The 23,637-nt window shown below is 39.4% G+C and overlaps 1 protein-coding gene across 2 annotated transcripts in view; it reads left to right on the forward strand.

Annotated features, from left to right (window-relative positions):
• Window positions 1-23,637, forward strand: part of rapgef4a (Rap guanine nucleotide exchange factor 4a) — a 171,407-nt gene that overhangs the window by 75,840 nt on the left and 71,930 nt on the right. For both annotated transcript variants that reach the window (XM_078403958.1, XM_078403959.1), the window contains exons 5-6: window positions 11,133-11,205; window positions 17,508-17,566. In XM_078403958.1, coding sequence (XP_078260084.1) covers window positions 11,133-11,205; window positions 17,508-17,566 — 132 coding nt within the window. The remainder of the gene's footprint in view (window positions 1-11,132; window positions 11,206-17,507; window positions 17,567-23,637) is intronic.

Genomic DNA, 23,637 nt, shown 5'->3' on the forward strand with positions numbered 1-23,637 from the left:
GCTATTTGACTGTAGCCAGTTGTCCCTATTTAGCCACCATTTGTTTTGATCTCTTCAATGGGAGCAAGGCATATATTCCATTCACCCTGGTCCTGAAAATAAATATCTACAATCATTTTGAGGGGCAGGGAATGGTGGTTAGGTTTCATATTTTCTTTCCTCTGATGAAGACATGCTGGATTTCATTCTTAAAAGCCAAAGTTATAATTTCAGTGATCATCTGGAATGTACCGAAATAAGCAAAAAGTTTCTATATGTCAGTCCAATCAACTCCCTTTTAAAGGTTGAATTTCAGTCGAATTGCATACACATGATTTTCACTTCTCCGTCGAATGCTGAATGTTGGTCTAGTTATGGTAGAACTGTGAAGTATGGACAGTTGTTGGTTGCACTGATGACTTTTGGTGTATTGCACTAGTTTTGGGTTATTAATTTATTGATATTTTTTATTTATTATATATTATCTGTGTGTTGTGTTTATAGGCTTGATATGCTGCTGCAAGTAAGAATTTAATTGTTCTGTTGTCAGTACAGATTACATTAAACACTCTTGACATGAAGAAAGCTGCAGAGTTGCTATGGAAAATCTTACTGTAGTTTCTCAGAGAGGAAAGTATTCTTAACATATGGTGCCAAAATAGAAAACCAAGTACAACACGGAGCACATCTTAAGGCTATATATAATTATATTGTAACCTCCTTTTTATATTTAAGCACTCTTATGATAAAGACGAATAGCCGTTTGGACCATTAGCTGTTTGGATCACTGTTTGTACCCAGAAGTAGAACTTCCTTTGCAGGTCCACAGTTATTACCTTCTTGTCATTTAAATGATCTTTGGCATTTTCAGAGTGGGTGATTTGATGTAACTTGGCACTTTCTTTCAATATGCCAATGTCTGAGTAAATGTGTTCACTGCTATGTTTTTGGACTGTACGTGTGCAGGACTCTGTATTTCCTGGCGTTAAGTGTAGTCAGAAAAGGCAATGTTAAAAAACATCACCTGGAGTACTCTGAAATAGATTCTTATTATTGAAATACAGCTGGAGAATTTTGTGTTTTGAAAATCCCTAACGTTGCCACTTTTCAATATTTGGTAGAAGCCATTAATGGTGACTTCAATATTTTATTTGCTTTTCATTTCCAAATGTTTCCTATAATTTAACAAAACTGGAACTAATGCATACAATACGATTGCGTCATTCGTGTTCTTCCTAGGTTGCAAAGCTGTTAATAGACAATAGACAATAGACAATAGGTGCAGGAGTAGGCCATTCAGCCCTTCGAGCCAGCACCGCCATTCAATGCGATCATGGCTGATCACTCTCAATCAGTACCCCGTTCCTGCCTTCTCCCCATATCCCCTCACTCCGCTATCCTTAAGAGCTCTATCCAGCTCTCTCTTGAAAGCATCCAACGAACTGGCCTCCACTGCCTTCTGAGGCAGAGAATTCCACACCAATATTTAGTGTCATTATGATTTAAATATATTCTGTTGTGTGAACAGAAAATACAAATCCATGAATTTATCGTTGGACCATGCTTTAAATCATGAATGTTGCTTGTGGCACTCTGCCAATAGCCTCTTTGTGGAACTGGGAATCCGTAATTTGCAGGTATATTTTACTTCCCAGCTTTCGCTCCAGTGGGTCTAATGGGCTCTCACAATTCACACGTTGTCAGGTTAAATAGTATTGATTGAAAAATTCCAAATATCTTGTAACATATTTTGATATCAAGTGTCTGACAGGTAATTCCCTAAAGGGACACACAATACTATGCAATCATAAATCACCACTGTAATCTAATCACCTGCTCCAAAGTGATACAAAAAATAGCTCAAGTCGTTGTCAGCACCCTTTCAAAGCTCTGTCAACAGCTGGATTACTTCCACAACTGAATGAAACCATTTTGTCATAAGCCAAATGCTGATGTTAGATATGAGCTTTTTATGTTCAATTCTCCCTTTGTGCTGGTTATAAGAAAACTTACTAAGAGGTATTTTTAGTGCATCATGTGTGCCATTGCTGCATAAGATTGCAATAAAGTGAGACATTTATTGCTTTAAATACACAGAAGCAGTGTCGTTACCTTGCCTAGAAACAATACATAATCGCTCACTTCGTAAGTTAAATATATTTTTGGCTTTTAAGCTTTCCAACAATTTAGGCAGAGAAAATTTGGATGTTGATTTCTTCCATGTGAGTCCATTCCAATGATATACTCAGAAATAAATTAACAATGTTTTCTTTGCCTCAAAGAAAATAATATTACTCTTAAATATCAGATTCACATGCAGGATTCAACAAGATAGGAAACACTAACATTATTCAAGAGGTTTGGATTAAACAAGTAATGCTTCTGGCCCCTGATTTGTTCTCTGCCTTTTCATACCTCTAGTTTCCCTCTCCCCTGACTCTCACTCTGAAGAAGGGTTTTGACCCAAAATGTCACCTATTCCGTTTTTCCAGAGATGCTGCCTGACCTACTGAGTTATTCCAGCATTTTGTGTCTGTAATTCATCTGGCTAATGATTACCAATTTTTATCAAATCTTTTATTTGGTAGATTTTTACCAAATCTGCTTCAAAATAGCATCAATAATGCCAGTGCCCAAGAAGAATAAGGTGATATGCCTCAATGACTATTGACCAGTGGCACTAACGTCCATGGTGATGAAATGCTTAGAGATGTTGGTTATGGTGCATATCAACTTCTACCTCAGCAAGAACATAGACCCACTACAATTTGTGTAATGCCACAATCGATCAACGGGAGATGTGATCTTGCTGATTCTCCACTCTACACTGGACCACTTGGACAGGCTGTTGTTCATACACTACAGCTCGGCATTCAATACCATCATCCCCTCCAAAATTGTTACCAAGCGCAGGGAACTGGGGCTCTGTGCATCCCTTTGCAACTGGATCATTGACTTCCTCATCAACAGAACACAATTTCTATGAATTGGCAACAACATTTCCTCCTCATTAACCATCAGGGACACCTCAAGGCTGTATGCTCAGCCCCCTGCTCTACTTGTTCTATACCCATGACTGTGTAGCTGGGCACTGTTGTACTCCATCTTTAAATTTACTGATGACACCACTGTTGCTAGATGAGTTGCAGATAATGATGAGACCGAATATGAGGAGATCGATCATCTGATTGAAAGGTGCTAGAACAACAACCTTGCTCTCAAAGTAGGTAAAACCAAGGAACTGATCATTAACTTTAGAAGAGGAAGGTCAAGGATTCACAAATCTGTTTTCATCAATAGGTCGGTGATGAAGAGAGTCAACTACTTCAAGTTCCTGGGTGTTCATATCTCTGAAGATCTGTTCTAGACCGAGTACATTGATACAATCATAAAGAAAGTCCATCCATGCCTCCCACTTCCATAAATGTTTGAGGAGATTCAATATGTCCACTGATACATTTGAACTTTTACAGGTGTATGGTTGCACTGGTTGCATCACAGCCTTGGTTGGCAGCTTGAATAGCCAGGAATAAAGGAGATTATAAAAGGTAGTGAACATAGCGCAGTCCATCCCAGGTACTGACTTCCCCATCATCTATAAGAAGCTCTGTCTCAAAAGGACAGCCAGCATCATCAAGGATCCACCACATACTGGCCGTGCTCTCATTTCACTCCTGCCATCAGGAAGAAGGTATTGGAGTCTGAAAACTGTAATGTCCAGGGTCAGGAACAACTTCTTCCCACAACCATCAGGATATTGAACACGACCAACTCCAACTCATTTATGAATTGTCTGAGTCGCATTAGGAACTTTGGGCGTTGTTTTATTTTGCACTCTATTGCTTTTTATTTTTTGAACTATTGTTTGTTTGTTACAGTGCCCTTCATAATGTTTGAGACGAAGACCCATCATTTATTTATTTGCCTCTGTACTCCACAATTTGTGATTTGTATTAGAAAAAATCATATGTGGTTAAAGTGCACATTGTCAGATTTTATTAAAGGCCATTTTTATACATTTTGATTTCATCATGTAGAAATTACAGCTGTGTTTATACAAAGTTCAGGGCACCATAATGTTTGGGACACATGGCTTCACAGCTGTTTGTAATTGCTCAGGTGTGTATAATTGTCTCAATGCAGGTATAAGAGAGGTCTCAGCACCAAGATTTTCCTCCAGTCTTTCCATCACCTTTGGAAACTTTTATTGCAGTTTATCAACATGAGGACCAAAGTTGTGGCAATGAAAGTCAAAGAAGCCATTATGAGACTGAGAAACAAAAATAAAACTGTTAGAGACATCAGCCAAACCTTAGGCTTACCAAATTCAACTGTTTGGAACATCATTAAGAAGAAAGAGAGCACTGGTGAGCTAACTAATTGCAAAGGGACTGGCAGGCCAAGGAAGACATCCACAGCTGATGACAGAAGAATTCTCTCTATAATAAAGAAAAATCCCCAAACATCTGTCCGACAGATTAGAAACACTCTTCGGGAATTAGGTGTGGATTTGTTAATGACCACTGTCCGCAGAAGACTTCATGAACAGAAATACAGAGCCTACACTGCCAGATGCAAACCACTGGTTAGCCGCAAAAATAGGATGGCCGAGTTACAGTTTGCAACGAATTCCTTAAAAGAGCAACCACAGTTCTGGAAAAAGGTCTTGTGAACAGATGACACGAAGATTAACATATCAGAGTGATGGCAAGAGCAAAGTATGGAGGAGAGAAGGAACTGCCCAAGATCCACAGCATACCACCTCATCAGTGAAACACGGTGGTGGGGGTGTTATGGCCTGGGCATGTATGGCTGCTGAAGGTACTGGCTCACTTATCTTTATTGATGAAACAACTGCTGATGGTAGTAGCATAATGAATTCTCTAGTGTATAGACACATAGAAACATAGAAAATAGATAAATAGGTGCAGGAGTAGGCCATTCGGCCCTTTGAGCCTGCACCGCCATTCAATATGATCATGGCTGATCATCCAACTCGGTATCCTGTACCTGCCTTCTCTCCATACCCCCTGATCCCTTTAGCCACAAGGGCCACATCTAACTCCCTCTTAAATATAGCCAATGAACTGGCCTCAACTACCTTCTGTGGCAGAGAATTCCACAGATTCACCACTCTCTGTGTGAAAAAAAACATTCTCATCTTGGTCCTAAAAGACTTCCCCCTTATCCTTAAACTGTGACCCCTTGTTCTGGACTTCCCCAACATCGGGAACAATCTTCCTGCATCTAGCCTGTCCAACCCCTTAAGAATTTTGTAAGTTTCTATAAGATCCCCCCTCAATCTTCTAAATTCCAGCGAGTACAAGCCGAGTCTATCCAATCTTTCTTCATATGAAAGTCCTGCCATCCCAGGAATCAATCTGGTGAACCTTCTCTGTACTCTCTCTATGGCAAGAATGTCTTTCCTCAGATTAGGAGACCAAAACTGAACGCAATACTCCAGTTGTGGTCTCACCAATGCCCTGTACAACTGCAGCAGAACCTCTCTGCTCCTATACTCAGATCCCCTCGCTATGAATGCCAACATACCATTCGCTTTCTTCACTGCCTGCTGCACCTGCATGCCTACTTTCAATGACACATCCTATCTGCTCAAGTTCAAACAAATGCTTCAAAACACATTGACCGGCAGTTCATTCTACAGCAAGACAATGATCCCAAACATATTGCTAAAGTTTTTCAAAGCTAAACAATGGTCAATTCTTGAGTGGCCAAGTCAGTCACCCAATCTGAACCCAGTTGAGCATGCCTTTTGTATGCTGAAGAGAAAACTGAAGGGGACTAGCCCCCAAAACAAGCATAAGCTAAAGATGGCTGCAATACAGGCCTGGCAGAGCATCACCAGAGAAGACACCCAGCAACTGGTGATGTCTATGAATTGCAGACTTCAAGCAGTCATTGCATGCCAAGGGTATGCAACAAAATACAAAACATGACTACTTTAATTTACATGACATAGTTGTGTCCCAAACATTATGGTGCCCTGAAATGAGGGGACTATGTATAAACGCTGCTGTAATTTCTACATGGTGAAACCAAAATGTATAAAAATGGCTTTTAATAAAATCTGACAATGTGCATTTTAGCCACATGTGATTTTTTTCTATTGCAAATCTCAAATTGTGGAGTACAGAGGCAAATAAATAAATGATGGGTCTTTGGCCCAGACATTATAGAGGGCACTGTATATTATCTATTGAGTACTGTGTTTATAAACCTGTTATGCTGCTGCTACACGTAAGAATATCATTGTTCTATTTCATCACATATGACAATAAAACACTTGACTCTTGAATAATCGTGAGCTTCTTACAGAAACTAAATAGCAATCAATTGCTATTGTACAACTTTCCATTATGTTATTTATGGTGGAATAGTCAAGCTGTCAATGGAATAATATAGTATATTAAAAAGAAAATACAGCAGATGTGGATCTGAGATTAAGTAGTGCAGCCTGACTACTGACACTCCATTCCTGCTGACTAGTTGCCAATAGAACTGTCCAAGGGCACACTCTTTGGAGGTATCATTATCCTGGCATACACTAGATCTAAGCCCAAGGGGAGAAAGGGATAAGTTCATTGATTTAAATCTTCATTTGACCTTCTGGTATAATACTTAAGCCATACTGAAGAGAGTAAATCAATAATTTGCCTCATAAACGGGTCTAAAGTAGTTGTGTAGAATAGCTGTAATCTTGACAACCTGTAGTTATTGTGATAGCCAGTGAGAAAAAGATTCATGGTTAAGTGTTAATGGCTAGAATTCATTCCAATTGATTTCATTTAAAGCCATTAAATGTGAGGCAATTGGCGCACTGAAATAGAGTCACTTGTCAGAAACACACATAGTTGAAACCCCAGTGGTTGACTGGTTATTCTCTGTGTGACTTTAATTTTGCCACTTGGAGAAGGGATGGTTAGTGTGAATGGCAGATAACAGGATAGAGCAAAGCACAAGAATGTTTGGATCAAATTATCCCATCATTCGCCAGGTTCCACTGTAATGGAAGAAACTGGCACCTTGTGTGGTGAATGCCAGGAAGAAGTATTCATTTAGACTTTGTTCTATTTATGCCCAAGTCTATACCACTAAAGCAAACTGAAAGGCAAATAATTGTTTTACTTTTCCTCACAGTTATTCATATTCAGGTAGGATTGAGCTAGATTTGATCGCAAATTATGTTTGGCGTAAATTAAGTAGAAAAGGCCAGAAAGAGAATTTATGAGACATTTTAGGGTGGAGACATGTCATGAACAGAGCTAGAAATTTGATTTTTTTTTTCCTCTGAATCTTTGGTAGTATTTTATTTCGATGCACACTATGCCCATTGCTTGAGATCTGTGCTTTCCTTTGATCTTGTGCCTATCATGTTTGCATTTTAAGTGTGTATTTAATTATCTTATATTGTTCTTCAGAACGTTCTTGTATGTAATTCTTTGCTCAGGTTTTTAGTTTGTAAATTAATCCGGTGCTCTTAGTTATTTCCTGTTAGTGTAACAAAAGAATCTGCCCAAACTTATTTTATATCCTTAATTGACTTGAATGGAGCTGGTCATTCAGGGTGTTATTCTGCGCAGTGAGAGGGCACTGTTCCAAGTTTCAGACTTTGCACACATAAAATGCCAGGCTCCCGGCTGCAGGACATTGAGTTTGCACTATGTCAAATTAATGACAAAGACATGCTGATTGCCACGCATGCTAATATTCCACAATACTGCTAAATATTTGTGACTTTTCAGTGGAATTTCACAATGCTTCATGTCATTCATTCATTCCTAAATAGCAACTCTGTTTAAAATGTCAAATTATTGAGAGTTCAATCAGGATCCATACCAATTTTAAAGTAAAATACGCTGCTATTGCTAATATAAATTCATCAGATTTGTAATGTCTAAATCTGGATAATAATTTGTAATCTTTCTTAATCCGTTGCCTCACACTGTTTTTAGAAACCATAGATTTGGAGACGAACGAAATTCTGATGAATAGGGCATTAACACTGTTGTTACAAAGCACTCTGTTATGAAAATATATTTTGCAGTTTTCTATCTTTGATATTAGCTTGGATCAGTGGAGTTACCAATGTGCCCAGGTAAGCCATAATTTTAGCACAGCGAGATAAATGTGCCTGATATCAGATGCAAGTGCATTCGAAAATCACTGTGACTTTTGCCCCGGTATTTATTATCCTTTGGCTTTTAAAATATTAAATTATTTCCTTGAAATGGTTTGAGAAACAGATGGCAACTTTTGCAGGCCTATTTGGTCCATACTTTCGTATTTTGAATGGGATTTCTTTTGGGGGTAGTAATCCTCATTTACCGATAGCAGTATTGATTCATTGTACAGCGCTGCAGCGATGAGTTGTGGGGTTTAAGCTAAGTGTAAGAAAGCTCAATCTTTTAAAAGGAGGAATAAGGCATGGTTGTAGCATTTCTTTAAAAATAAAATGATCGAAGAAGCATAAGACAGACAAACATTGCCTGAGGAATAATGTCTTCATACCAGTTTGTTGGATTGGGCTGCAGGTGGATGTAGTAAACATTTAAGTGGATGGTAGCATTTTGAAGTCAAAATGAAAATGAATGGGATATTATTCGGAGAGACTGGAATTCAGGTTCAGTATTTTTTTAATGAAGAAATTATAACAAATTCTGAAAAGATGGCGTTATGCTTGAGGAAAGAGATCCATGGGAGAGCTCGGTATGTATGGGGCCATAGATGGGTGAGGTGCAATGCATTAGTTCGGTGGAGAAGGGATTAAAATGATGGCTAAGAAGAGGAAATTGGTCAAAAATAAAATATGGGAGTACATGGAGGTTTATAGAAGGGCCTAAAGCAAGAATTCATATCCATATTTCCAAATGACATAGAAGATGGTCACTGAGACCCATCAGGGGTCTGTTGGCTTACAGAGAAATGCTCATCCCCAATTAATTCTCTCCACATTCACATCTATTCCTTTTCCCCCTCTCTTACATATGGAGGAAATATTCATAGGTCAATTAACCTAATATGCCTTACGTTCTTGACATGTGGAGGGAACTCGTCCAGTCACAGGGAGAACATGTTAACTCCGGACAGTACTAGTGTTCAGGATTAAGCCCAGATCATTATGCATGTTGAGAAGCAGCTCTACTAACTGTGCCAAGAAAGATTATTGAAAAATGGCAGCAGATCCCAAACAAAAATACATATTCTCTTCAAACATCAGGTAGAAAAGCCAGAAGAAACCATTTTGAAGGAGTAAAAAAGGCCTTGGTCCATTATTTGATGCTTTGCAGAGCTAAAAGTGTTTTTATCTGAAATAAACAAGATCTGGTAGAACTTGTTTTATTTGATCCAGATCTGGTGAGAGTTAGCTGTCAGGTGTGCTCAAGGTAATGGAGGCCATAAAGACAGAGATTGTACCAAAGCCAGAATTCAAGGGGAGGCTTGGTTTGAATAAAGACAAATACGATTTGAGGTAGGAGATGGTAGTTATGAAGATACAAATTATAAGGTTTTGGTCTGATGATGGTGAAGTCCAAGGGCATCTGTAGAGTGGAAGGAAAAGTATTGGAATAGGAAAGACAGGAGAGATGGATGATCAAGAAGTCAAGAAAATAAACTGAGGCAGCCTAGGTGACTGAGACTTGAGTAACAGAATCAATATTGAAGTTAAGATGACTGTAGGAAGTGTTTTTATTTTTTGTAACTAACAAAATGTTTTGTACACATAGCATCTCTGGAGTAAATAGATGGGTGACATTTTGGGTCAGGACTCTTCTTCAAACTGAGTCTGAAAAGTGTACCGATCCGAAAAGTTACATCCATTTTCTCCAGAGATGCTATGTGATCCATTGAGTTACTCCAGCATTTTGTGTCTATCTTTGGTATAAACCAGCATCTGCAGTTACTTTTTTATACAAAATATTTTGTATGTTAAGTATGTCTGTCATTTAAAGTTAAAATAAGGGTAGGGTTGAAACTTGTACTTGAGAACTATATATGTACTTGAGAGCTATATTTCTGTCAACATTTCAAAAGAATATGTGAAGGAATTAAACTTTATATCAGTTTACTAATCATGTAGTTGGTGCTTTGTCTGTTGTGAAATGAGGCAGTGGTAGAGTAGAAACGAACAGCTGTGAGAATCAGCTGCATGTTTGTATAAAGCGAAGTTCAGCATCAGATTTGGGCGGCACGGTGGCGCGGCGGTAGAGTTGCTGCCTTAAAGCGAATGCAGCGCCGGAGACTCAGGTTCGATCCTGACTACGGGTGCTGTCTGTATGGAGTTTATACGTTCTCCCTGTGACCTGCGTGGGTTTTCTCCGAGATCTTCGGTTTCCTCCCACACTCCAAAGACGTACAGGTATGTAGGTTAATTGGCTGGGCAAATGTTAAAAAAATTGTCCCTAGTGTGTGTAGGATAGTGTCAATGTGTGGGGATCGCTGGGCGGTGCGGACCCGGTGGGCCGAAGGGCCTGTTTCCGCGCTGTATCTCTAAATCTAAAAAAATCTAAAGATTTGTTGCAGCCGTGATAAACTAAAAGTAAATTACTGGACACAACCCAAAAACTGCCTCCTGTTACAGATCAGTTGTATTTATTAAATGTAATTATGATATTTTTATAGTCTGTCATTACAAATTTTAAAGACGTTGAACACTTTACAGAAATTTTCAACGGCTGATTCTTTTGACATTTGATCATTCCATTATACTGAGCATCTCTTTAGTTTAATTGGGCAGTGTTACATTATGCCTCAAATCATTTATTAGAATTTAATTTCAATTCCTTTTTAAAGTAAGGACAGGTTTAAATCATATTAGAAACATAGAACATAGGTGCAGGAGTAGGCCATTCGGCCCATCGAGCCAGCACCGCCATTCAATATGATCATGGCTGATCATCCAGAATCAGTACCCCGTTCCTGCTTTCTCCACATATCCCTTGATTCCATTAGCCCTAAGAGCTAAATCTAACTCTCTCTTGAAAACATCATGTTGCAGTTATATTGAGTATATACCGCCCGACATAAAGCATTGAGTACATACAGCACTCAATGCTGCGTGCAAGACTTCTATATATTGGGACATAATAAAGTTAAAGCGCTTTGGACTAACACTGCATTTTATTTTATTTCAGAAATATCGGCACTATATGGCAGGACTCTTGGTCCCTCCTTATGGTATTATGGAAACCGCATCTGGTAATGACAGTGAGTATTGGCTGTTTGCAACAGGCAGGTTTTGAAGCAGAAATGAATGTTTAGTTAAAAATGATTTTCTCATTTTCTCATTTTTTAGTGGTTTGAGCCTAAACTATTTTAGTTTGAGAGCAATAATCTTGTGACCTATTTATGAAAAAGTTTAAGTAATGAATGAAGCAGATTTCAGTGAGGAAGGAGTGAACTGGATCTGACAGGCTGAAATGGTGGCATGGATCCATTCATTCTCCAAACTTTTTCTATTCTTGGGACATTTCTTCCTGGATCGTAGTCACACAAGATACTATAAAGAATGTAGACACAAAATGCTGGAGTAACTCAGTGGGACAGGCAGCATCTCTGGAGAGAAGGAATGGGTGACGTTTCGGGTCGAGACCTTCTTCAGACTGAAGTCACCCATTCCTTCTTTCCAGAGTTGCTGCCTGTCCCGCTGAGTTACTCCAGCATTTTGTGTCTACCTTCGATTTAAACCAGCATCTGCAGTTCTTTCCTACTATACGGAATTATCTCCTCTGGGTACTTTGATGTATAAAATTTTTAAATCCACATTGAAAGGACCTGTGTTGTGGTGGAGAACCAAGGTAGCTGGCTTTCAATGAGACTCAACAAGGTAGCTGGCTTTCAATGAGATATTTAACTCCAGCCTGAGGCCTAAGGCAGTACAACAGTCTTTTCCTGAGCAAATACATGCAAAGATCCTACCTTGTCATTCTCCTGCCATCGTGTAGTGTGAAGATCATGGAAGAAATATGTTTGACAGCAAATTGGAGATATGAGGTTTCTTGGCAAAATGTTCAAAGGAAATTTCCAAAATTTTGGATTTCGCAGCAATCATATAATTCTCAAGCTCGTGTTCCTTTCCCACTCCACCAGTCCAGCCAGGGTCTCCCTCCCTTTGTTCACCTTTTCCACTCACCCCCCAATACCCTTCCCCATCTGGTTTCATGTGCCTATCACCCACTTACTTATCTGGGTTTCTTCTCCCTGGGTTTAACTTTTCTATCCTTTCTCTACCTGTATCTATCTGCCCATTATTCCTCTTTTGTGTCAATGTTACCATCTATCACCTACCAACCTCAAAAAATTGAGAATTTACACTATTGTCAATCTATTAAACACTTTTAATTTGGGAAGTTTCCTTCAAATCCCAATAGACAAACTGTTAATTTTAGTGCCCTCTTGTGGTGTGAGATTCTACTTTATACAGAATACATTTTCACAAAATCATTATTTCCAAAGGCATCACTTTTTTACTTTAATGTAGATGGTAGTTCTTTAGATTCACTTAACATTCTTTATTGATGCCCACATTCTTACAGTTCACTTTCATTTTGTTCTTACACAGCATGAAATTTAAAAAAAATCCCAACATGTTAATGCTCATCTTTGTGATTTTTACTTTCAGAGCAAACTGCTAGAAACTAGATTCCACACACCATATTTTTGTGCTCTATGCAATCCAATTTTAATAAAAAGGATTAAGAGAAATTCTAACACCGAGACCCTGTATAAGCTGGACAACGTCAGTAATTCTTTGTAAAACAAAAACAAACTGCTGGACAAACTCAATGGATCAGGCAGCATCTGTGAAAATGAGTTCATCCGGTAGTTTATTTCTTTCTGTTCAAGATTCCATCATCTGCAGTCTCTTGTGTCAGTGATTTTTACTCCAGTTCCTCTAAGTATCTGACTCTATAATGGAAGGAGAACTCTGGAGCTGCACAGTGATGTACAATGTATTGCAATACATGCAAGGATATTGCTTATAATAATTTTTTTGTGGCCAATCTATGGTCTGTGCTGTCTGAGGCCACTTCTTTGTCAAATATACTTTATCCATGATGTTTGTAAGATTGTATATGTACCTCACCATTCACTGAGTCATATCTTTCAGTTTGCTTACAAGATTTACATTATATTACTCAGGCAAGGCATCATTTGTCCTTTCAGTACTTCATGAGCAATACATCTGAGAGATGGTTGCACAACTCCAGTCCCTCGAAGTGCAGTGGTGGGAGGGCCTCAAACTAATCTTTTCTTGTAGACCTACGTGGCCACAACACCAAGCTTGTGTGTGCCCCTCAGCATGAAGTTCCAGACCTTCGAATGTGTCCTTCTACAACTTTCAGCATTGGATAGTGTCTTACACTGGAAGGTCAGCGAGCTTTGAGTAAACCAAAAGACAGCTTTCACCAAGTTGATTTATGCATCGTTGGGAGCAGCCAATGGCCACAGCATCTTGTACTACCAACTTTGTTCCAGATGGACTTAACAAATGCCACTGCATCTCTTTCCACATCTTTTTGGCAAATGCATGTTCAATAAGGCGATAGGCGATGTTCAATAAGGCGATAGATGATGGTCTTGTTCTGACTGCAGCTGCCTTAAGTATGTGGTGCTGAGATTCTGGCTCTGCATAAAGTATCTGAGGGAGAGAGCTCTTTCTCCCCTCCCCCCAGCAAAGCAAGGTCTTTGGTGATGTTTTGATGATGAGACTTTCTGCAAAATAGTTGATTGCCTGTTTTGGAACCACCTGAAAGGATCCACTGTTTCCTTTTCCTGCAGGACATGCTCAAAGGCATTCTATACAGACCACTGCCAGACTGTTTGACTGGTACTCAAAGCTGTTCCTCTGTGCAATCTTTTCTCGAATGCACAAGTGGGGAGCAAGGTCCAGCCCAATGGCTGGCCTCTCCTTTTCAACCCCATGCACAGAAAGAGCCTCAACATATCGTGATGCTTCAAGTTTATACACGGGATTTAGACACAAAATGCTGGAGTAATTCAGCGGGTCAGGCAGCATCTCGGGAGAGAAGGAATGAGTGACGTTTTGGGTCAAGACTCTTCTTCAGACTGATTTAGATTGGGATTGACTTGGGATTTATATACAGCTTGAAGTGGTTACACGTAAAAGTAGTCATCGATATTAGGGCCACATAAGGAACCCTTCTCTCCCCAAGAGATTGATGCATGTTTCTGTAAATAGTTCACTTTCATTTAAACTAAAGGAATGTGGTTCAGATGACTGTTGCAGCAGAGGAACAATGTATGGATTATATCTGTTCCATACATGGCAATGCTAATAATAATTTTCACTTGATTACCGGTCTCTTTCCTGCCATGGAGAGAGAGTGCCGCTCCTGTTATCCCAGTCTCTGCTTCACCCTGGCTGTACACTCCACCTAGTTCTTTGTGCATGTTCCAGCCCCTTTGAATTATATTCCAATCCAATAATTGTGACGGTGAAGGTTATAAAAGAGCAGTCCTATTGGTTGCCAATGACCATTTCCTTGTTTTGTTGGGATTAGGTCTGGCCTCTGAGGCCAGCATAACCCAACTCAGGCTCTCCTCAATCTGCAGACCAAATGCAAGTAAGAGATGAAATGATAGCCATGTACAAGTAGGATTTGACCAGAACACTACTGCTGCCTGGAACCATCCTCTTTAATGCCTGTGTCCTGGTTAATGAACTCAACAAAAAGTAGGATATTTACATTGATGAGCTGAAGTGAAGCATTTTCGTACATTGTGCAAGTAACAGGGAAACAGCTGCCAATCGTCTCATTGAACTTGGTGAGGTTGAAGTTGCATACCCTACCTATGGAATAACAACCATTGCCTCTTGACCAAAGCAATTGTCCATTGGACCATTTCAAAACCATAGCTGTTAGTTGCTGAGGTACATAAGTAACATTCCTGCAAAAAACAGCAGCTCTCTTGACTTTAAGTTGCAACACAATGTATTGTGCATTAACACTGTAAACATTGATGGATTCTATTCTTAAAAGCATTGTATTGTAACTATAAAGTCTGCCGTCACATTGCCACAGTCAGGTAATCTGTCTCAGCATGCTCCACGGTGTGTCTATATTGTATATTGCTGTACTTGTCCCAGACAGAGATATGGGTCCAGGAAGAATGCACAGCAGCCAGAGAACCGTTCCTATCAGGTTGAAGAACAGTTTCTTCCCATGATCCATCAGGCTCTTGGAGCTGAATATGGATATTATAGAAATATGGAACTATGTTGGGTAATCAAAGAAAGATACATAATGCTGGAGTAACTCAGCAGGTCAGGCAACATTCTTGAAGAATTCAGATAGGTCATGTTTCGGGTTGGGACCCTTCTATCTGCATTTTGTGTCTTTATTATGCATATTGAAATACTTTGACGTACTATTATGGTATGATTACCTAGTATAAATGATATTTTATTGTATTATTGTTTATTGCATGTTTATTTATTCTGTTGTTGCATTAATGTGCCTGTAAACCTGCAGCAAGTAAAAATTTCATTGTTCCCAGTGCATATAACAATTAAATACCCTTGAAGGAACAGAGTGTTCCTGTAGAACTCCCGTTCATCAGAATTTAAACTTTCTTTGAACACTTTTATTCGTTTATTACCTCTAATTTTGTTTTATTTTATGTTCTACATGTACAGATGAACCTCTATTTATTAGCAAACAGTTTCTGAGTAATAGCAGCTGAATCCTTTCTCAAAGGCATTGAACAACTTAGGAAGAAACTACAATATAGTGCCATTTAGTGGCCAATGTCTGTAATTGCATGATAACTATTTACATAAGACTTTAGAAATGTGAATTGGAATTGTGGATACAGGAAGTGACAATAGAGGTCTAACCATAACAAAAACAAAAATCAAAGGCATGAAATGGAGGCAGATATTTATTTTCTAAAACAATGTTGAATGTGCTTTTGTTATATCTTGTTACCTTGTTATTTTTTCTGACCTCTATATGCCTTTCATGTTGCTTTGGTGTTCATTGGTTGGGTTGGTGGGAAAATAAGCTAGCAATTGCTGCAGACCACTTGGGCTCAGGGGTGGGAAGGAGATAAGGAGATTTACTTGTCATCAGCTTTCGTCTCTTGCCAGCAATTGAAGTCCTGTCGGGTCATCGACGGGTGAGTGATCTGATCCTGAGCATCACTCAACCAACTGCTCAAATACATTTAGATACATTCAGATACAGCGCAGAAATAGGCTCTTCAGCCCACCGAATCCCCGCCGACCCTCGATTCCTTTACATTAGTACTATCCTACAAACTAGGGATGATTTACAATTTTTACCGAAGCCAATTAACCTACAAACCTCCACGTCTTTGGAGTGTGGGAGAAAACCAGAGCACCGGAGAAAACCCACGCAGTGATGACGAGAACGTACAAACTCCGTACAGACAGCACCCATAGTCAGGATCAAACCTGGGTCACTGGCGCTGTAAGGTAGCAACTCTACCACTGTGCCACTTTTTCCAAACTGAAATTTACTACTGTGATCTTTTTTTTGTTTTCTACATGAGATCTTGGCCAAGGTTTTACTTTTCAGTCACAAGATATTGGCACCACCCATTTATTGTCCATCCCTATTTGTTGTTGGATTGAGGAGACCATTTAGAGCCAATTACATTTCTCATGGTATAGGAAATAACATGACAGTGTGAACAGAAGATTGGCTGACTAACTTGAAATAGAGTCAAGTCAAGTCAATTTTATTTGTATAGCACATTTAAAAACAACCCACGTTGACCAAAGTGCTGCACATCTGATTAGGAAAAAAAAAAAGAAACATACAGTGGCAGGCAGCCAAACACAACGGCGCGGCCATCTTGAACAAAATGTTTAACTAAAGCAGAATGGTGTCGGCACAAGGAGTCCTTTCCTCGTTGACAAGACCTAATAAGTGGTGTGCCACAGAAGTGGTTCTGGGTCCTCAGCATTTTAAAATTTATAGAAACGTAATTGGATAAAGATCCTGAAGGTCTGATCGCTAAATTTGCTATTGAAACAAAGTTCATAAATTAAGTTGTGACAAAGACGACAAAGAGATACAGATAGGATCATTGATAGGAACAAGGATCTGGCCAGTAGGAAAATATTAAATTATTCATTTTGACAGGAAAGGTTAAAATAAAGCTTATGATTTAACTTTACATACATGTAGTGTCACAACCTCGGCTGTCAACAGCATGGACATCCCATTGACACCACTACCTGTCTTTTATAGAGTACATAGAACAGTATAGCGTCAGAGCAGCTCACAATGTTCGTGTCGGATATGATCCCAAGTTAAACTGATCTCCTCTGACTGAACATATCCCTCCATTCCCTGCATATCCATGTGCCTCAGTGTATTAGAAAAAAGAACAGTTAGACTTGAAGTGATGTATATGTTTAAAAAATTAAAGAACCAATTCACCTGTGTAAGAAATTTTCAGCAAAATTGACTTTGAAATGGCTGACTTTGGTGAATTTATATTTTTTGTTTTTCTAGGGATCCCAGAGAAGGATAGCATAAGCAGCCACTTGCTGCATGCTGGTTCAAGGGACAAGGTAAGTGTTGGCTTCTGAATGGATCAATCTGAAACCCAATGGTACTTTATTGTTGCATGTAGCTAGGTACGGTGAAATTCCTTTTTTGCATACAGTTCAGTAAAACATTTGCTATAAATAGACACAATCATACAAGTACAAGAATGTAAGAATAGTAGGTTCACAAGTGGCAGTGCACGAGAGTCACCATGTTTCCTGCTCCACCTTGTACCCTTCAAATTCAAAGTTGTTGAAAATATATATCATATCATCATATCATATTTATACAGCCGGAAACAGGCCTTTTCGGCCCTCCAAGTCCGTGCCGCCCAGCGATCCCCGTACATTAACACTATCCTACACCCACTAGGGACAATTTTTACATTTACCCAGCCAATTAACCTACATACCTGTACGTCTTTGGAGTGTGGGAGGAAACCGAAGATCTCGGAGAAAACCCACGCAGGTCACGGGGAGAACGTACAAACTCCTTACAGTGCAGCACCCGTAGTCAGGATCGAACCTGAGTCTCCGGCGCTGCATTCGCTGTAAAGCAGCAACTCTACCGCTGCGCTACCGTGTAGAGTCTTAACTTGTATGTAAAGGCCCTGTCCTGATGGCAGCACTGGGTTGGGGTTGCAGAGTCGGCAGGGCCAGGCGATGCTGTTGATGTCCTCTACCGCTGCTCTGTGCCGCTGCATCCGATCCGCGTGCAAAGCCTCACCCGATCCATCTATTCGACCTCTTGAAGTGACGCCCAATCCAATCGATCTACAGGCAGCTATTGAGCCTCCATTTCTCACTCCACATTGCCACGTTTTTTAAAAAAAGAGTCCATCCACCATTGAACCCTCCCTCCTGGTACCTAGCACCAACGTTCGTGTCCTTCTTGTCAGCCCCCACTCCCTTTGGTTAAATTTGACTGAAACAGTAGGGTGCTTTACACACCCACCATCTTCACACCTTTGCAACACCCCTCTTTTCAGCAAACCCCAGCATTCTCTCGCCCATCGCATTGCGGAATCCTCACATGATTTGTACCCCAGGACTACCCATTTCATTCAGCAAACCCCTATCCCCTCATCACCCACCTCGACACCTATCCCTTCTCCCAGAAAACTTGAAATCTTCAATCACTTGCCTGCTGCCGCCTGCTTTCCAGATGCTCTGCAATTGGAATAGTGGATTTTGAATGGCAATTTGATAGCTAAGAGGAAAACTGATCCTGCATGTGTAAGAACATTTTGTTTGTCCATCATTAACCCTTTCTGTTGTAATACGGAAAGCAAAGACGGCTGGTCTGCACACAGTCTAATCCTACAAGCAACCCTCTGCTCCTGAAGAATTCAACAAATTCTTGGGAGTATGAAGACAAAAGAGACTGCAGGTGCTGGATGGAATCTAGAATAAAAGTGGAATGCTGGAAAAACTCAGCAGATCAATCATCATCTATAGAGGCAAAAAAGTGTAAGTAAACATTTCTGCTGAAGAACCCTCTATCAGCACGGAGGGGGAACAGGAAAGATGGTCGGTCTATAACAGTACTTTCGGGGATGGGATGGAGATTAATGGATGATTGGTGGAACCAGAGTAGGAGGGGATGAAGGGTACGTAGAAGCAGATGGGGGAGGGATGGGTGGGCTTGAAGCAGGTTGGTGATAGATGGAGTCAGATGGGGAAAAAGAATGGGAGGCATGATTCAATGAAGAAGAAAACCAGCTGGGCAGTACTTGTGGGTGGAGAGCATCCAGGTTGTGGGTAACCTGAAATTGGAAATTTCAGCTTCCTAAATAGAATATGAGATGTTGTTCTTCCAATTTATGTTTGGCCTCTAGGTAACAAAGGACAAGGACAGATCTGTTGGTGTGAGACTGGAAAGGAGAGTTAAAATGACATGCAATCTGAAGCTTCAGGTGACCATTGCAGATAGAGTGCAGGTGCCCTGCAAAATAATTGCTTAGTCTATTCTTGATTTCACAAATGTAGAAGAGGCTACATTGTGATCACCAACTGCAAACTAATGAGTTGGAAGAGGTGCAGGTGAACCTCCCTCTCAACAGAAAGGACTGTTTAGGTCCCTGGATGATGATGAGGTGGGAAAGATGAAGGGATCTTTGGCTACAGATCTTTGCACCTCCTTTGGCTACAGAGGAAAGTGCCAGGTCTGGGGAAGAGTGGTGTGGGTGAATGAGCGATTTAGGGTCCTAAAGAGAGTAGACCTTGCAGAAAGAAGGGGGAGGGATGAGTGGAAGAGGTGGTGAGATCATGTTGGAGCTGTGGATAATATGCTGAATGTTAAAGTTTGATGGAGTGAAAGATGAGGATCAAGGGAACTGTTCTGCCTGGGGAGAGGTGGGGATCAGAGCAGAACGTGAGAAATGGAGGAAGTATGTGCGAGGATTCAATCAACTAAGGCAGGGGGTGAAAAGACATTTGGACTGGTATGTACTCGTTATCTTTCCTGTTTCACCCTTGGATGTGATGCAGGTCTTGACCTGAAATATTGATTTACACCTTTTGCCTCTATGGTTTATGATTTTTATCTTCAACTGTCATTTACTCAGGATATTGTTCCCTCAGATTTTTTTTCATGCATCTTTTATCAGTTTGAGGAAAAGATCTGTGAAAGATTTTAAAAGAATCCAAATATAAGATAAATCAGATATTAAAGACTGGTTGCATTCCCTTTGTTCAGCTGGTTGTCTGCTTTGTCCTTTCTCTGATTATTCCCTCGAGTGTGATATCTCGCCCTGCTCTGAGATTTCTTGCAGATAAGAGAGAAGGGATAATCAAGAGTTCATTGTACGAGCAAAGTCTGGTAGGAAGGGTTCAAAGAGAAACGTCAAAGATAACTGCATTTGTTACTAATGTTCTATAACACTGGTCTTGTGCTTGCAGACATGTCCAAGAGGTGAAACAAGAACAAAAATAATGCAAACAGTAATCTAGTGTCAGCAGAAAAATAATGCTAATCCTTTTTCAGGAATGCTGTACTGTGATTTAATCTAAGCTAGGTTGCAAAGCGAGTTTCTCATTAGAGTCTGGTGTTATTCTGAATATTTTTTGTTTCAGAATTACTTATTGTATTTCTGGGAATCATTTATGTCTTTCTTGAGTGATGGCTGGGCATTACATGCAACTTGATATTGTGGTCCGAATAGTATTGCTCAATTAACTAATCAATGAAGTGATTTCCAGGCAATTCATCTTGGAGCAGAGGGAGCAGTGACTGTGTGGTAAATGATTTAACACCAGTGTGACTCACAGCATGTTTTAAAGCAATATCCTGCATTTATTTGTGTTGGAGGATTGAGAATGTTTATCCAAAAAGTAAATGGTAAATTTAAACTTGATTGTCCTTAGTTTCTCCCATTGTTAGTGTGTTTTTCAAAACGTATTTGACCTGACTACTGAAGTGTATTATTTATCCCACTCGTCTCCTTTTTCAAAAATTGCATCTAATTCTATTATTAAATAAATGACACCTTGACTTTGTGCATATCCACAACATTGCACAGATACCATTTAAACTCATTGAGATATTACTGTGGATTTCAAATGTATATGGGAGAGTTTTGTAGCAAAGAAATCCTAAATATAAGGAAGCAAAATCCTATTTGACCAAAAGAGTATGAAAATTAAGAATTAATAAATAATTGGTAATGACTAGATGATATTGGTGCAATAAATATGTTAAGAGAGAGTCTTAGAAGTGTGATCTGGAGAATCTGAGACCTTTACAATTAATTTGAAAGAGCACTTCTTTCTACATCACCTTTCAAAACTTCCTGAAATAAATTACTTCCGTTTTACATAAGACTGCAAATATACATATTTACATAGCTGGTTATGAATAAGATATAAGTTTATATAAACAACTTTCTATATCACGTCAATATTTACTGCTGGTGTGTCTTGTTCAGCTGGCAGTGACAGACTTTTTTTTAAGATTATCAGGTTAGAAAGCTTTTTCATATTCCAACTGCCATTGAATGTATTCAATATTTACTGTCCTGAGTTTACTTATACTTGCTTCCATTCCTGCACTGCATCCAATTATTTGCTTGATTAAATCAATATCTTGTGTGCTAGTACTAATTGTATCCCCTACAGTCAAAAATAGCATGTGGAGTATATTGGGACTCGTATGGAGGCAATTTTCAATCTTGTATGTGGAGAGGGACGTACTTAAGACTCATTGTTTTGTGACCCTGTCTGAAAGCAGCATAACTCTGCATCTAACCATGGTATGAGTCATTAATGCTAATGCCAGGACTAGAATATTTATCGACACGTGCCATTTTATAAATGCTCATTGTATAATCTATCATTGCATAGGTCTATCCTGGGTTAAGGTATTCTATCTGAGATATTGATTCAGGCTTCCTCAAGGCTATCCAGGGTACATAGTGAACAATTTACAAAGTTTATAATATTTTAAGAAGAAAAGCAGTTGTAAGACTTTTTTTTGCCTGAAATTGAGCTGACCTAGTACCTGATTTGCAATGGAGTCAGTTTGCTCAGGAGATTCTAGGACTAACAAACAATGAGGACATTTCATCATTATTCTTTAGAGAGTGAAATTTAGGGCAGCACACTGGTGCAGCAGGTAGTGCTGCTGTCTCAGTCCAGCATATCTGACACAAATTTGAGGAACAGCATCTCATATTTCGAATGGGCAGTTTACAACCTAGTGGTATGAATATTGATTTCTCTAACTTCAAGGAACCCCTGCAATCCCTCTCTCTCCATCCCTCCCCCACCCAAGTCGTACCAGCTTCAAAGTCTTCTTGTTGAGTCTCATTGTCTCTACTCGTTCTCACCTAATAAACAGCTAACAATGGTCGTGTTTCCTTTATCATCGTTACTTTTTTGCATAACTTTCATTCATTTGTTCTATATTCCTCTACATTACCATCTATCTCACTCTTTTCCCCTGACTCTCCATCTGAAGAAGGGTCTCGACCCGAAACGTCACCCATTCCTTTTCTCCAGAGATGCTGTTTGATCTGCTCAATTACTCCAGCTTTGTATGTCTATCTTCAGTTTAAACCAGCATCTGCAGTTCCTTCCTGCACATACTCCTTTCATTTACCTCTGGCAACCTATCCTATCTGAGGAACTGTGTCCTGGATCAGGGGTCTGCAGTGTAGCATCAGAACAGCTGTATTTTGTCTAGACAATTTATTTGGTCCTGAATGTTTTCCTCTTAATTGCAAAGCTTATGCAGCATCCCTGAAGGCAGACAAACTGAATTTGAGTGCCATCAGAAATGTTTTGTTGCATTGTCAAGCATGCCACCATTGGAAAAAAGGTGGGTATCTGCTGACTGCACATGGTCGCAGAGTACTTATTTTCCATCCATTTAAGCTTCAGTACCTGGATGTCTAAATGCAAAGTCCTCAGCACTGATGAATTGACTTTACTGATCACAGAATTATTATAAACTTGCAACAGTTAGTGTTAACAAAGAGAAATGAACCCCTGTGGTTAGTCAGTACTGTTTTTTGAAATGAATTATTTTGTGGTGACATTCTGATGCTCTGAAATACAGCTGAAGCTGATAATTTACAGAGCGTAAATTCACATTAAACTCCATGTTTGTGACTCACTTTTGTATCTAAATTAATCCTGTAACACTAAAGAAGTGGCATTAATTTTAGCTTGTAACTTTACTGATGTGTCGCTCGGTGGAAGAACTATTATTAGTGAATGATTCTATTTCCACTAATTATGGGGATAACGGTGAACTTCCAACTTGAGTCATGGAATTGTATCATAATGCACCAATGCCTATTGCTGATTTATTTTAGTTGTGAACATGGTTATGTCAAGTAAGTACAGAATACATGGAGGTATTGGTGCTTTTGTATTCCCTGCCTTGAACGTAAAAGGGTCTGAATTGGGTACCGAGCTTAAATACAACTTCCATTTTCTAACAAATAAGATTACAGATTTCTTCCATTTTATTTAGATGATAATAAAATGTAACAAAAATTGCAGCAATTTAAAGTATTAAAATATCAGAAAATAGCTCTAGGTAAGGTTAGAAACAAAACCTGATGATAAGTTAGTTCATGTAGGTGGTTTAT

Source organism: Rhinoraja longicauda, chromosome 8 (assembly GCF_053455715.1).
Source record: "Rhinoraja longicauda isolate Sanriku21f chromosome 8, sRhiLon1.1, whole genome shotgun sequence".
NCBI classification, from domain to species: Eukaryota; Metazoa; Chordata; class Chondrichthyes; order Rajiformes; family Arhynchobatidae; genus Rhinoraja; species Rhinoraja longicauda.